General features: G+C 34.7%; 4 protein-coding genes across 4 annotated transcripts; all 4 read right to left on the reverse strand.

Moving 5' to 3' along the window:
* Positions 1 to 8,890: 8,890 nt before the first annotated feature.
* On the reverse strand, positions 8,891 to 9,682 carry LOC105795430 (auxin-responsive protein SAUR62). Its single transcript, XM_012625047.2, has one exon. It carries the CDS (start codon positions 9,422 to 9,424, stop codon positions 8,981 to 8,983), a length of 444 nt encoding a protein of 147 aa, XP_012480501.1. The 5' UTR covers positions 9,425 to 9,682; the 3' UTR covers positions 8,891 to 8,980.
* A 1,028-nt stretch (positions 9,683 to 10,710) lies between these two features.
* On the reverse strand, positions 10,711 to 11,372 carry LOC105795431 (auxin-responsive protein SAUR62). The gene has a single exon (XM_012625048.2). It carries the CDS (start codon positions 11,242 to 11,244, stop codon positions 10,801 to 10,803), a length of 444 nt encoding a protein of 147 aa, XP_012480502.1. The 5' UTR covers positions 11,245 to 11,372; the 3' UTR covers positions 10,711 to 10,800.
* Positions 11,373 to 12,804: 1,432 nt separating this feature from the next.
* On the reverse strand, positions 12,805 to 13,260 carry LOC105795429 (auxin-responsive protein SAUR68). The gene has a single exon (XM_012625046.2). The coding sequence runs from the start codon at positions 13,258 to 13,260 to the stop codon at positions 12,805 to 12,807; it is 456 nt and encodes a 151-aa protein (XP_012480500.1).
* A 1,187-nt stretch (positions 13,261 to 14,447) lies between these two features.
* On the reverse strand, positions 14,448 to 15,378 carry LOC105795434 (auxin-responsive protein SAUR68). Its single transcript, XM_012625050.2, has one exon. The coding sequence runs from the start codon at positions 14,941 to 14,943 to the stop codon at positions 14,539 to 14,541; it is 405 nt and encodes a 134-aa protein (XP_012480504.1). The 5' UTR covers positions 14,944 to 15,378; the 3' UTR covers positions 14,448 to 14,538.
* Between the last annotated feature and the right edge of the window lie 23 nt (positions 15,379 to 15,401).

Below are 15,401 nucleotides of genomic sequence, written 5' to 3' on the forward strand. Positions count from 1 at the left end.
ATTTATCTACCTAAATAACTATATGGGTTTCATATATTTCAACACCTTCCCTCAAGTTGGTTCATATATATCAATCATGCCCAACTTGCTTACAAGAAAATCAAAGCCTATCTTAGAGAGCCCTTTGGTGAGTATGTCAGCAATCTGTTGTTTTGAAGGAACAAACGGCATGCAAACTTGGCCTTTTTCAACCTTCTCCTTGATAAAGTGTCTATCAATCTCAACATGTTTAGTTCTGTCATGCTAGACTGGGTTGTGAGCAATACTAATGGTAGCTTTGCTATCACAGTACAACTTTATTGGTGAAGTTATTGATTTCCTCAGCTCTTCTATAATTCTTTTTAACCACATCATTTCAAAAATTCCTTGAGTCATTGATCTAAACTCAGCCTCTGCACTACTTCTTGCTACAAAATTTTGTTTTTTGCTTCGCCAAGTCACAAGGTTTCCCCATATAAATGTACAGTATCCTGATGTAGATCTTCTATCTGTTATTGAGCCTGCCTAGTCTGCATCTGTATAAGCTTCAATTCCTCTTTGTTCGGATTTCTTAAAGAATAAGCCCTTTCCAGGTGAACTCTTCAAGTATCTCAGAATCCGAAACACTGCTTCTTTATGTTCCTCTATTAAGGAGTGCATAAATTGACTCACTAAGCTCACTGCAAAAGCTATGTCCGACCTTGTATGTGATAAGTAAATTAACTTACCGACTAATCTTTGGTACTGCCTTTTATCAACTAATCGACCTCCTTTATTTCTGAAATTTACATTTGGACCAATTGGTGTGTCAGCAGGGCGGCAACCACTCATCCCAACCTCTTTTAAAAGATCAATCACATATTTTTCTGAGAGACCACAAGACCCTTATTTGATCGAGCAACTTCCATTCCAAGAAAGTATTTCAAAGGACCTAAGTCTTTGATCTCAAACTCCAATTCTAGATGCTCCTTGAGATGCCTTATTTCATCTACATTATCTCCTATAAGAATGATATCATCGACATAAACTATAATAACTGCTATTCTACCTCTTTGTGAGTGTCGATAGAACATTGTGTGATCAACTTACCCTTGTGAATAACCTTGTTTTTTAACAACTTGAGTGAACCATTCAAACCAAGCTTGAGAAGACTGCTTTAGACCATACAAAGGTTTTCTGAGCTTACATACTCGAGTTCCAAATTTTTCTTCAAAACCTGGAGGAGGATCCATGTAAACTTCTCCTTCAAGTTTCCCATTTAGGAAAGCATTCTTCACATCTAGCTGCTGTAAGGACCAATCAAGATTAACAACAATTGATAAAAGAACTCTAACAGAATTTAATTTGGCTACTGGAGCAAATGCTTCAAGATAATCTATCTCGTATGTTTGACTGTACCCTTTAGCCACCAGTCGGGCTTTGTATCTATCTAAAGAACCATTCGGTTTGAATTTGGTTGTGAACACCCATTTACAGCCTATAGTTTTTTCCCTACATGTAATTCCACTGTTTTCCATGTACCTATTTTTTCAAGAGCACTCATCTCCTCTAAAATAGCCTCCTTCCACTCAGGAACTTGTAGAGCATCTTTCACATTTTTGAGTATTTTCACAGTATTGAGACACGAAACAAAGGTTAAGAATGTCGAAGACAAGGCTTTATAAGACACAAAGTTAGACATGGGATATTTGACAACATTTCTAACACCTTTTTTTTAGCAGTTGGAATATCTAAATCAGAAAATTCATTGGTTGGATTATGAACTTTACCTGGACTTTTGACAAGATCTTGCGGGTCGGATTATTGGTGATGAATCTGGTGGATTCCACTTTCTTGATTTTGATTTTTTCTTGAGTAAACAATTAACTCCTTTGTTTGTTCTTTATTCTCATTGTAGTGGGCCAATTTAGCCCGGGGCCTAGTAAGACCCAACACCCAAAATCAAAATAAATAAAACCCAAAAAAGAGATATAAATAACAGTCCATTACAAAGCCCAAAATTAAAAAAACCTAATGGCCCAAACGGTCCAAAACCTAAACAAATTTCAGCAAAAAAGAAACCCTAGTGCCCCCTTTGTGCCGCTGCCCCATGTGCGGTGTCAGCATGCCCACCGTCCGAGGACTGGCCACCTTGCACCAAAATGGCAAAACCTTGCTCCGTTGACCCCTCAACACCTGCAAAAGAACCAAAAAGAAACAACAAAAAGGCTAAAATAGCAGCAGAAAAATAGTGACAGAGATGAAGCCGAAATAGTGCAAAATAATAGAAAAATATATTGTAAATCGGCTATATAAAAGCCAAGCACAAATTTGTAAAGGAGGGGGAGGAGAATCAATAAAAAAATCACGAAACTGAAGAGAAGGTTTTCATTTTCTTCTCTCTTTTCCATTCTATTTTCGGATGCATGCTTTCTTTTTTTTTTGTTTTAATAATGTGTATATATATATATATATATATATATATATAAGAATATAGGCATAAAATAAAAGGAAAGAAAGGCGAATAGAAGCCTAACCTGGGCGCGTCATCGAAATCCTTTCTGTCGGTATTCGTCGAATTCGAAGAGGGGCCCCGAATTTGAGGCGGCTGAGGGTGAGAGGGATTTGATTTTCGGTTAAAGGGAGTGAAATATTAGGATTTAGGGTTTTCTGAAGTAGTTTAAAAGGGGATTAAACGACGCCGTATAGAGCCTGCTTCAGTGGCTCTAAAACGGCATCGTATGAGGCCTTTACCCTCACACCCGAGTCCGACCCGGGAGGATCCACGCCTTTACGCCATTTGGGTTATTTACATGCATAGTCCTTCCTTTGTTTTAATTGTTTCAATTCAGTCATTTATTTATTTATTAATTTGGTTTGCTTAATTTTTGCGCGCTACGATTTAACCCCTAGTGCAGGGAAGTGGGTACGTGGCCTGGAAATAGGGTTTATTACCCATTCGACCCTCCGTTCTTTTGGACTTTTCCATTTTGGTCCCTCCGTATTTATTTTATTACAGTTTTGACCTTTAAATTTTATTTTTACCCCTAATTAGTCCATCTGTGTTATTTTTGTCATATTATTAATCTGCTTTTTATCATACTTGTATTCTCTTTTTATATTTACCCATTTATTGTAATATTATTATATTATATTATTAGTTTTGTATTATTATTATTATTATTATTATTATTTATTCATTTATACCATCTAGTTTTAGATTTAATCATATATATAAATATACATCTTTAATATAAATACTTATTTTTCATATACTTTATAATTTATATATACATATACACATTTTACAATACATGCATATATACACATACATATTTTTCATAACTTCTTTATATATACAAGGAATATATGAATTTATGTACAGTATGATTATGAATGAATGAAAGAATAAAAATAATTATTCATAAAGAATGAAAGAATATTGGCCCAAAGATGATCGCAAAGATATATTTCATTAAAATAACGACGTTCAGACATGAGCCTATTTCACAAAAGAGTTCTTATTGCCTCTAGGCTAAAAGCAACAAGTGTGTTCTGAATATTACTCCGAGTAAGCTCTAAATACTATAGGGTCTCTTCTGCAGTCTAATTATTCAGAACACTCCCAAGTTTATAAGGGTGAATATCTAATAAGGTCCCTTTCCAATTGCGTTTCCCAACATTTCTTCATACATCGAATTCACCCCATTATCAATGTGATTGGGTAGCGGATTTTTTGCACTGGATGAATCATCAAATTTGACAACGCCCATACTAACAAACCTTTCGACCAGCTTTTTAAAGGCAATGCAGTTTTCTATAGAATGCCCCGTAATTCCCGTATGATAGTCACATTGCGCATTTGTGTCATACCATTTGGGGTACGGAGGTTGTAAAGGCTTCAAGTAGAAAGGGGAGACAACATGTGCGTCAAATAAACTCTGATACAGCTCCCGGTACGACATTGGGATTGGTGCAAATTGGGACTTCTCAATGTTTTGCTTTGTGCCAGATTCTTACCTTAGAGGGATCTGATGGCCAATAGTAACCGTCCTTGGCTGGCTTGCGGTAATCGGCTTTGAATAACCCTCGTTATACCTACCCACATTATTCACCTCATTTTTCCTCTTTCTCGGGGCCTTTAAAGTATTGATTTGGGAGTTCGACTCTCGCCCTTTCCGTTTGTAACGATATTCAGATTGTTTTGAGAACTCTTCTCTCGCCTGTTTTGTTTCTGCTAGATCATCAAGGACAACAGGATTAGTTAGATTGCCCCTAAGGTTGGATCCTGAGCTTGTCGCGAAATTCACCGATGTCGAGGTATTGGTCTGGTATTGTGGTCGGATGTTAATAGTTACCCTTTGTGGATATGTATTTGGTTGTGCTTAGACGTTTGTTGGGGTAAAGCCTGGAAGATGTGCAGGGCCTTCATTATCATTCCGAAAGTGGACCACTGGGTTTTTCACTTCTTCTAACTCTCCAACTAACAATCGGTTGAACTGGCTCATCATAGTTCTCTGTAATTCTAGCATTTGATCTCTCATTTTCTGTTGAAATTTGATCAATTGCTCCTGCATCTGTATTTGCATTCGCTCTAATTTCTCCAACCTTTGGTCCATTTCTCTAGTCTTTGCTTGGATACCGTAAGGGTGTTTAGTTGATTGGTTTTCTGGATTAGCTGAAATAAACTTACTCAATTATATTCTTTCAATGGACTTTAATGCATATGATGTCATGTAATGCAAATGCATGAAATGAATGCCTAAAGAGACGTTGATTCTGATTCAATTTCATTTAGAAAACTTTACTAGAAGAAAATTTTTTGTACATAAAGCGGATATATATATATAGCCTCGCCCTCATATTCCAAAAGACAACATTGATCCTTTCCTTCATCCGTATGTTTAAGATGAATCTCGTAGTTTGCAATGGATGTCACTACTAGCTCCTTTTGCTTGATCTTGGTCACAATCCATTGTCTGCCTATCCTCCTAATGCTCATCAGCTTTTTTATAGAAGTTAGGATGTCGTAGGTTCTTGGATAATCATCTTGAATCCTCGGGACACGAAGCAAAGTCACGAACTCTTCCATCACCCCTTTCGTGTTTCTCGGAATATATTCAGGCAGCCGTATTATTTTCCACTTTATCAAGAAATTCGTTTTCCATTACAAGCTTTCTAATTTAGTAATCAAATTTGAATCAACACCTATTTTCTAAGATAAAAATGCAATGCAATCATAACCAAAACAAAACGAAACGAGTTAGTACAAATCAAAAGCAAACGTTTTCGTGGTTTTTTTTATATATACATATACATGTATATACACATTTTACAATACATTTATATATACACGTACATATTTTTCATAACTTCTTTATATATATGTGCATATGCACGCTTATATTTCTGTACAATTTATAATTTATAATTTATACATGTATCTATGTATCTACATACATATGTTACTTTCCTAATATATATATTCTTTATATCTAAAATATATCCTTCTTTACATATGTAGTTTTTATATTTTATAATTAGTATATGCATACATGCTTTTCAGATATTCTACAATTCATGTATATATATATATATATATATATATATATTTATATTTCACAATTTTAATATACATATATATACATACTTTATATTTTGTTCATCTCGCTTATTTATTTATTTATTCGTGTTTTATTATTACTTTAAAAGAGTATTTTAATTTTATTTGCTTATACCCGTTATTTTGCATATCATTATTTGCCCCTTTTTATTCATTCTTATCATCGTTGCTTGTATTATTTTTTTTATGCAATCCCATTCAATATTGCTTTGTACGCATATTAACCTTGTGTTTCATTTTAACTATTTCGGGTTAGATTAATTTATCTATACGCATAAGTTTCGACTTTCAAATAAGTAAAATTTCGTGTTTAGATTCGAGAGGATTGAGCCCTAACGTATTGGGTTCCGATTTTCTTCGTTGAATCTAAACAATCGAAAATGCTCTTTAATAAAAAAAACACAAATAAAAAGCTCATTATCGGGAATTCAATACGTTGTGTCCTAACGCATTGGATATGACACGTTGTTTTCTCGAGATGAGGATTTTTTTCTAAAAAATAATAATAAAGGCAATATTTCGTAATTGGAAATCCGAGAAAGCCGTACCCTAACTTGGGTCTCGATTTTTCTCGCGTTGAACCCAAATGACCGAATATCCTTTTAAAATTAAAACAAATGAGGTTTAAACAAAAACAAAAAGGCAAGCCTATTCTCAAGATATGAGGTGTCGTGTCCTAACTTACGGGATGTGTCATTTTGTTACTTCGAGATAAAGAGGCATTTTGCACATCTTGATTCATTTGGGTAATTTTAATAAAAAAATAGCACGATATAAAAGAGGGATCGCATTTTAAATTCTTTTCGAGTTTTCAATTTTTCGACATCAAGACATTAAGTAATTAACTAGGTACCAATTTTGGGCATTACGAGGGTGCTAATCCTTCCTCGTACGTAACCGACTCCCGAACCCATCTTTCTAAATTTCGTGGACCAAAATCGTTGTTTTAATAAAATCAAATGGTTTATTAAAAACAACAACTTTTCGAGGTGACCCGATCACACCTCATCAAAAAAAGGTTGGTGACGACTCCCATTTTCGTTTTCATTTTTCAAAATCCAAGTCGACCCCGTTTTATCAAAAAAATGGTGTCAACACTCATGATCAAACTCTACACCTTCATACTCCTTTTCATTAACAACATTAACATCATTAATTTCTGTGTTAATCATAAATTCACCTTCCCCATTATTAGAATCCCTATGTTGTATATACCTAGTGTTTTCTTGATCAATTATAGAATCTTCCTTACTATAATTCCCCCCTGAAGATTAGAATCAAAATAAGATTGTGTTTCAACAAATGTGACATCCATGGTGACAATAATCTCCCTATCAATTGGATCGTAACATTTGTAACCCTTTTTATTAGAAGCATAGCCAACAAAGACGCATTTTTTTGCTCTAGGATCTAGTTTACCTTGGTTGTGAAGATGAACAAAAACACTACACCCAAAAACTTGGAGGGATAAATCTGTGATCAATTTAGAGTTAGAAAGTTATCTTTAAAGAGACTGGAAGGAGTTTTATTGTTTAGAGTTTTACTAGACATTCTATTAATAAGATATGTAGCTGTTAACAAGGCTTCGCCCCAAAGATAATGTGGTACCTGACTAGTGAACATCAATACTCTAGTTACTTCCAAAAGATGTCAGTTTTTTCTTTCTGCAACCCCATTTTGTTGTGGTGTATTTGTACAAGAGCTTTGGTGGACTATACCATGTTTGGTTAAGAAAACATCTAATTGGTCACTAAAAAATTCCCCACCATTGTCACTCTTAAGTACTTCTATTCTCACACTAAATTGTGTTTTCACCATAGCATAAAAAGACTGAAACACATTTTTAACTTCAGACTTATCTTTTAAGAAAAAAACCCAACAAATGAGAGTATGGTCATCAATAAATGTGACAAACCAATGCTTTCCTGAAAAAGTCGAGACTCTCGAAGGTCCCCAAACATCACTATGAATTAACGAAAAAGGTTTGGAAGCTTTATATTTTTGAGGTGGTAAGAATGATCGGTGATGTTTAGCCAATTCACAAAATTCATAGTGATATGAAGAAAGACTTTTATTTTTAAATAAATCAGGTAACAAATATCTTAAATAGTAAAAATTAAGATGTCCAAGCCTATAATGCTAAATCATAACCTTATCAAAACTAGAAGCAGAATTTAAACATAAAGTAGTTGTTGGTTGACTTAGATGGTTGTCGTCAAGAAAGTAAATTCCACCAGATTCTTTAGTATTGCCAATCATCCTCCCCGAGACCATGTCCTAAAATTTACACATAGAGGAGTCTAACTATAACATGACAATTCGAGGACTGGGATAATTTACTGACCGGTATGAGATTACAAGCTAGATTTGATAAATGTAAAACATCATATAAAACCAAGGAAGGCGAAATTTTAACAGTGCCTTTCCCGACTATTGCTGAGAACGATTTTTTTATTTCCTGCACAAGGTGTGTAAGTTGAAAAAAGAAAATGACTACTAGTCATGTGATCACTAGCTCCAGAGTCAACAATCCACGTGTTTGTTTTACAATGCTCGACACTGAAAAAAACAGAAAAATCAGTATCTGGTTGGGCAAAGGACAAAGAAGGATTATTGGATGAGTTAGGAAGATAAGAATTCCTCCGAAATTGTGGTAATTGAAAAAGCTTGTGTAGATGTTCTAATTGTTCCTTAGTGAATAGAGACCCTTCTAGAGAACTTTGGCCCTAATAATTTTCATTAGTTGTTTCGACGGTAAAACTTTCTTCGTCTGTTTGATTGCTGGATCTCTTATCTCCAATGGAACTTTCTACTAGAGATAACCTAACTTAGATGCCATGAATTCTACTAGAGATAACCTAACTTAGATGCCATAAAAGTTTTCAAGAGAACATTTAATAAAACTGTTCTGTCTTTTATTAACTAAACAACTGAATTTAAATAAAGAAAAGAGTCATAACCTAATTGTGAAAATAATTCTCTTATTCTAATAAACTACTAAAAGATAAGAAAAATAATTCCCTTATTCTAATAAACTACTAAAACATAAAATAAAATATTTCTAGAATATCTCAAATGATTTATTCTAAGATTTATCTACCTAAATAAGATTTATCTACCTAAATAACTTTAAAATATATACCGGTTTCACATATTTCAACAACACTATCAGCAGGAAATATAGAACGGGCTAATGAACAGATTGTTATAGTGTAATATTTTTATTATATTTACAAATACCAATTTTGAGTATATATTTAGGGTAAAACTGTTTAGTTTGGAATGAAATTGTTGTTGTAATATTGAAGGTAAACAAAAATTCTGATGTTTTGCATTGTATACTTTAATCTACAAAGGTGTGGATAAATTACAAGATGTGAAAAGAAAAGAAAAATTGCTTCAGAAGCTCCATATTGGCAACTGTTGGCTCGTTTCATGCTGATAAAGATTTGATGAGGAGCAACGACTACTGGCTACAGACAAGATCAAGGCTTTCTCCACATCTTTACTTGGTTTCCTTTTGATCAAAGCTATTACATATTCCATAAAGGTTGCATCACATGGCAAGATGAGAAGTCCATTGCCTGGTAGACCAAACTTTTCTTCTGCCAAGTTGAATAGTTCCGTGACTATTTCATTCTTGAGATACTCCAAAGGAAGAACAAAGCGCTTCTGATCTGCACTGTATACAACAAAGTGGCCCTTCTCAACCACTGTCGATGTGCTGCTACTGTTTGTGTCACTGTCCAAGGTGGAACTTGGTAATGTGATCCTTTTTCTCCTGATTGCAACCATTTTTTGCCATTTCCTTGCTAACTGAATAAGCTTCTTAGCACTGACCATCTTGCTTTACTCTAAGGTTAATAGGAGAGACTCTGAGATGAAAGGAAAAAGAGGGAAGATTTAGGTATTGAAACTCTGAATTTCTGAATGCAGTTGTTATGCTGAATATGAGGCTATGGAAATGGGATGAATATATAATCACAGGGTGAGAGACAGTGCCTTTAATGAATTTAGTACAATGCTGGTATCCATTGGAAACAATGGCATGTGATAGGCAGATATTAGGTGTAATCTGCAAGGTGGACATGTTTGCTTTTATTGGATGATTAGATCAACAAGGTGGAGCATTTAATGAAGTGTATACACACATCTTTATATATACAATAAGGTCCAGTATTATTGACTCATGATCAGTTGATCACAAATTTCAACAGGCATTTATGATATTGTTCAGATTATATCTATATCATGACCATCCTGTCCCTTCTTTATGGGGACAAGAGAAACAAAGCCATGCAATTGGAAGTTGCGAGGGGGGTACTTTTTGTGAGATGGGGATGTTTACTTTATTAGAAAGAAGCATCTGTTGAACTCGTCACGTTCTAATCTAATATCCAACAATCTTTATACACCATAGAATTTAAGAAAAAAATGATAATATTAATACAAAGATGGTTGGCAAAAGTAAGCAAATTGGGACATCCTTGTTGTGTACGTATTTGGCAGTAGAACAATGACTACCGGACCCAACATGTGATTCATTATAGATGAAGATTTAACTAACTATGATTATTCAGATATAAACTAAGACGATATCAGTAATTCCAATGTCCACAACTAAAACAAGAATCCACCAACTAATTTTGCTGAGTACAAGGTTAGGGCCTTGTACTTTTCTTGTTAAGTGACCGAATAATAAATATTGCAAGTGCTTAGATAAAAAATAAAGTATCCACTTTCTGACTGAGATGATATCTTATTTTCACCACTTCTTGGACAAGGTTAACCATAAACAAAGTAACAAACCATAATTTGTTTCCCTGCCTTTTAAGTTTCTGTTCTCTAAGCTCATCAAACTGTATAACGAAGTATTAAAAAGCAGCTTCTATGGTGCGTAAAATAAAACTATTGTAACATGGTATATAATTTGAGTTCCTATATATTATTTCAAGGGTTCATGTCATGCTGGTTTGGAAATAAGACTATCAGCAGGAAATATAGAACGGGCTAATGAAGAGATTGTTATAGTTTAATATTTTTATTATATTTACAAGTACCAATTTTGAGTATATATTTAGGGTAGAACTGTTTAGTTTGGAATGAAATTATTGGTGTAATATTGAAGATAAACAAAAATTCTGATGTTTTGCATTGTATACTTTAATCTACAAAGGTGTGGATAAATTACAAGATGTGAAAAGAAAAGAAAAATTGCTTCAGAAGCTCCATATTGGCAACTGTTGGCTCGTTTCATGCTGATAAAGATTTGATGAGGAGCAACGACTACTGGCTACAGACAAGATCAAGGCTTTCTCCACATCTTTACTTGGTTTCCTTTTGATCAAAGCTATTACATATTCCATAAAAGTTGCATCACATGGCAAGATGAGAAGTCCATTGCCTGGTAGACCAAACTCTTCTTCTGCCAAGTTGAATAGTTCCATGACTATTTCATTCTTGAGATACTCCAAAGGAAGCACAAAGCGCTTCTGATCTGCACTGTATACAACAAAGTGGCCCTTCTCAACCACTGTCGATGTGCTGCTACTGTTTGTGTCACTGTCCAAGGTGGAACTTGGTAATGTGATCCTTTTTCTCCTGATTGCAACCATTTTTTGCCATTTCCTTGCCAACTGAATAAGCTTCTTAGCACTGACCATCTTGCTTTACTCTAAGGTTAATAGGAGAGACTCTGAGATGAAAGGAAAAAGAGGGAAGATTTAGGTATTGAAACTCTGAATTTCTGAATGCAGTTGTTATGCTGAATATGAGGCTATGGAAATGGGATGATTATATAACCACAAGAAGAGAGGCAGTCCCTTTAATGAATAGTACAATACAGGTATTCATTGGAAACAAAGACATGTGATAGGCAGATATGTGGTGTAATCTGCAAGGTGGGCATGTTTGGTTTTATTGGATGATTAACCCAACAAGGTGGAGCATATATATAAGTGTATAAATACATTGTAATATATCTTCCAAGTGGCTTAGCATTACTGACTCATGATCAGTTCACCACAGATTTCAACAGATATTTAGGGTCTTGTTTAGAAGAGATCTATTTCATGTCTCCATGTGGAGAAACAATCTCTTCCATGTAGTTCTCAATACAGATGTTAGGTAGGCAAAACCATGTGTCAGTACGAGAGAGTACCCAAATCATTGATCAGTACTGTTAGTTTCACTTTGCTATTAGCACATGGACTTTGAATGTAAAGAGAGAACAATCCTTTTGCATCACAATGTGTTGTCTCCTATTCAACTAACTACGATTCTTCAGATATAAACCAAGACGAATATCAAGAATTTATAAAGAAAAATTTGGAAGGTTATGCACCCTTTTTTTTTTTTTTTCTAAAACTGAAAGAGTTTGGGTTCGGTAGTACTTGATCCGAGTTAAATAATTACTACAAAGATTTCTTCTGGGTATATAAAACAAGTGATAATAAAGAGGCAAATCACATTGTTTGATAAACTATGTCTTTGATGAGGCCAAAATCTTGGTCAAAACTATGTGAACAAGAGTGCGGGACAACAATAAAATATTCCAAATTTTACTTCCCATGGTCTTAACATAAACAATAATCAACCAACTAATATTTGCTCATTACAAAGTTACAGCCTTGTAATTTTCTTGTCCTTGTTGCTTTCTTGCTGAGATATGCCAATCTGCAGAATCCGTCTTTTGGTTAGTACTCCTCAGGGACTCAACACTGCTTTGTGATTACATCGACATATTTTCTGTTTAGCATCTTGGCCACCCACTTTATGTGTCCTGACAGCCGGTTTTTGGTAGGCCTTCTAGTTAGGGTAATGTACAAGTTCACCTACAGATTGTTGTTGCTGGTGCAAAACTATTAAAATTTAGTCATGAATTTGCATAACATTATCATTAGATCAGATGGATAAATGAACTTCTAAATATTTGTATCACTGATGCTAGAAAAAATATAAAATCTATAAGGCCGTTGGATCTTCAGATATCGTTTCTAGAAGGTATTTTCAGTGCATCATAAAGCAAAAGGAAGTTGACTTCTTGAAATGTTGCAAAGAAACAACTGATTTCAGTTCTCAACAATGTCAATTGCTTTTACAAAATTAGAATGATTTTACAGTGAAACATCTTTTGGCAATACGATATGATACTGAATATTTTACACCTAGGAAGAGATGGTTTCGTACAACAGAATTCTTTACAAGATTCATGGCTAAATCACTCAGAATTCACAAACAAGTGACTTTGGATCTTCATGTCCTTGATTGAAATAAGTATCCGACGAGCAATGATATGTAGAAATGGAATTGACCACTGATCTCTCCAAATCCTTGGATAATCCTTGTTTCGCAATGAAGACAATGTAGTTCATGAAAACTGTATCACATGGAAATGTTATAGGTCCATCACTTGGCAGTCCAAACTCCTCTTCAGACAACTTGAAGAGTTCACGGAAAATGCAGATGCTAAGAAACGCCAAGGGAATCAGGAAGCGTCTCTTATCCATTGTGAAGATAACAAAGCATCCTTTAACAACCTCTGATGATCTATTATAATCATTTGCAGCAGCAGCAGCTATCTTTGTATTAGTCCTTGCTGAGGCAATTCTTTTCCTTCCAATGGATGCTATCTTCTGCCACTTCCTTTCCTTTCTGATAAGCTTCTTTGTTGTAATCATGTTTGCTTAGTTTACATGTTGTGGATGGAAATCTTAAAGCAAGAAAATAACCAAGAAGGTTAATTGGTATTTGACGGTTAGTAATACTGGAGGAAGAAGTCATTCAGCTATTTATATGCTTGCTATTCTGACGCTACTTGTGCTGTGTATTTCAATGTCAAAGCTTGTAAGCTTTTCCATCGGAATCTAAGTTGGCAACTTTACTTGAGATTCTTTCGATGCTAATTAAGACCAATTAGGGAATTCCAATAAAATTTGGAAGATAATGAAATTTATGATATCCTATAAAGTATTATACGAGTACGGAATTCATACCTTGATGCTGTAACTTGACAAACAAGAAACATAACCGAATCTTATGTCTTTTAGTCAATCCAAAGCTTGCAGATAAAACCATGTGCTCTGTTGCTATGGAATAAACAATGCTAGATTGTAATTAGTTAGATGAAGATACTAACAAAAGGACATGGAAACCATCGAAACAAGGAAAAGGTTTGTAATTACAGTTAACTACTAAGCATAGTTGAGAAAATGCAATACTTTATCCCTTCGCTATCAGAGTTGGTTATATTGTGGAACCATATACTTGTATGCATACCCAAATATAGGTTGGAAACAAGTTTAAGACAGTTATTCTTTAGGAAAAATGAAAAGAGTCCGAGTAACATAACTGTGAAAGTCTTGGCGGAGACCGTCCTTTCCTGTCTTGTGGCTTAAGGACACTGATAGGACGAAACCGAACTTACCGAAGAAAGCTGAAGCACGACATGGGGTTCTGTCTCCTAACAAATACAAGTTGGTAATTATAACAAGCACAATATATCTTTCAATCAATACAGATCAACCAGAAATATTCTCAAACAACAAATCAAGTGAGACACACAATTTACATAATTTTCACCATTGGCTCGGCATTTAACTATAGATTTGGACCCGTGAGAGCATCAAATTTGAGAATACGAGGAAAATATTGTGTGGAAACAATGTTAGTTATAAGACTTGAAACCTTGCTATCCCTAGAGCACTTCATATGCAAAGTGATGTTATAACTCTAAGATTGAAGGTTTGAAATCTTAAAGAAGAAAAGAATTAAAGACTCTTGAATTTGATGCTTGAATCTGTGAAGCGACATCCATTATAAACAGTAAAAAGAACAAATAATAGTTAAATGATCTTTTTTAGTCATCAAAAAAGGCTATTGCATTTCATTAACTGTGGATTTCAACATTTCCAAGATATTATTACATAAACCATTTACAATATCAAAGAATAATTTCCTCAGAATCCATAAACAAGTGACTGTTGGTCCGTATGGGCTTGATGGCAATAACTAGTATTTGATGAACAGCGATAGCTTGCAACAGAGTTCAGCACAGCTTTCTCCAAATACTTAGCTAAACTCCTTTGTAGTAATGAGAGAATGTAATTCATGGCAACTGAATCACAAGGTAATGTTATTGGTCCATCGCTTGGCAATCCAAACTCCTCTTCAGACATCTTCAAGAGCTCCACGAAAATGGTGTTTCTTAGATAAGCTAAGGGAATCACAAACCGCTTTTGATCAATTGTGTAAATCACAAAATGCCCTTTATCAACAAGTGATGAAGTAATTCTCCTTCTTCCAATGGCATCCAATTTCTGCCACTTTCTTGCCATTCTGATAAGAATCTTTGTGCTAACCATGCTTGTTTGCTCAGTGACTAATGGATGGAAATTGTATGAATTAGAAGAGAGAAAGGTTTTTGTTTTTGTGCTCAAGTGAAGGAACTGATGGGGGTATTTATAAAGCACAACAGAAAAAAGGAACTCGTTAAGTTGTAAGCCTTTTTTTTCTTGTGTCGTAAATCTCTATGCAACAGCATGAGATTACTTCCAGTGATATAACTATTTGGATACATATGTTTGCATATGTTAGGCAACCAAACAAGAATTTGGGGTGGGGGCCTCTTTTGGTTTAAAGACACACCAAATTCTACATGTAATCTAATACATTGTGGAACAGGTAAAAGATATTTTTGCCTGCAAGGCCTAGAATTTGGAAGAATCCCAGGCCCTTATCCAATGGAAACCCCGTTTAAGAAATCCATTAGTTTCTTTTTCCATACCCACCAAGGTGGAGTTGGGTCTTATGCTTTCTCAGA

Source organism: Gossypium raimondii, chromosome 3 (genome assembly GCF_025698545.1).
Source record: "Gossypium raimondii isolate GPD5lz chromosome 3, ASM2569854v1, whole genome shotgun sequence".
NCBI classification, from domain to species: Eukaryota; Viridiplantae; Streptophyta; class Magnoliopsida; order Malvales; family Malvaceae; genus Gossypium; species Gossypium raimondii.

Excerpts from the sequence above, each read along its gene's own strand:
- LOC105795434 (XM_012625050.2), bottom strand. The coding sequence starts at position 14,943 with ATGGTTAGCACAAAGATTCTTATCAGAATGGCAAGAAAGTGGCAGAAA.
- LOC105795429 (XM_012625046.2), bottom strand. The coding sequence starts at position 13,260 with ATGATTACAACAAAGAAGCTTATCAGAAAGGAAAGGAAGTGGCAGAAG.
- LOC105795431 (XM_012625048.2), bottom strand. The coding sequence starts at position 11,244 with ATGGTCAGTGCTAAGAAGCTTATTCAGTTGGCAAGGAAATGGCAAAAA.
- LOC105795430 (XM_012625047.2), bottom strand. The coding sequence starts at position 9,424 with ATGGTCAGTGCTAAGAAGCTTATTCAGTTAGCAAGGAAATGGCAAAAA.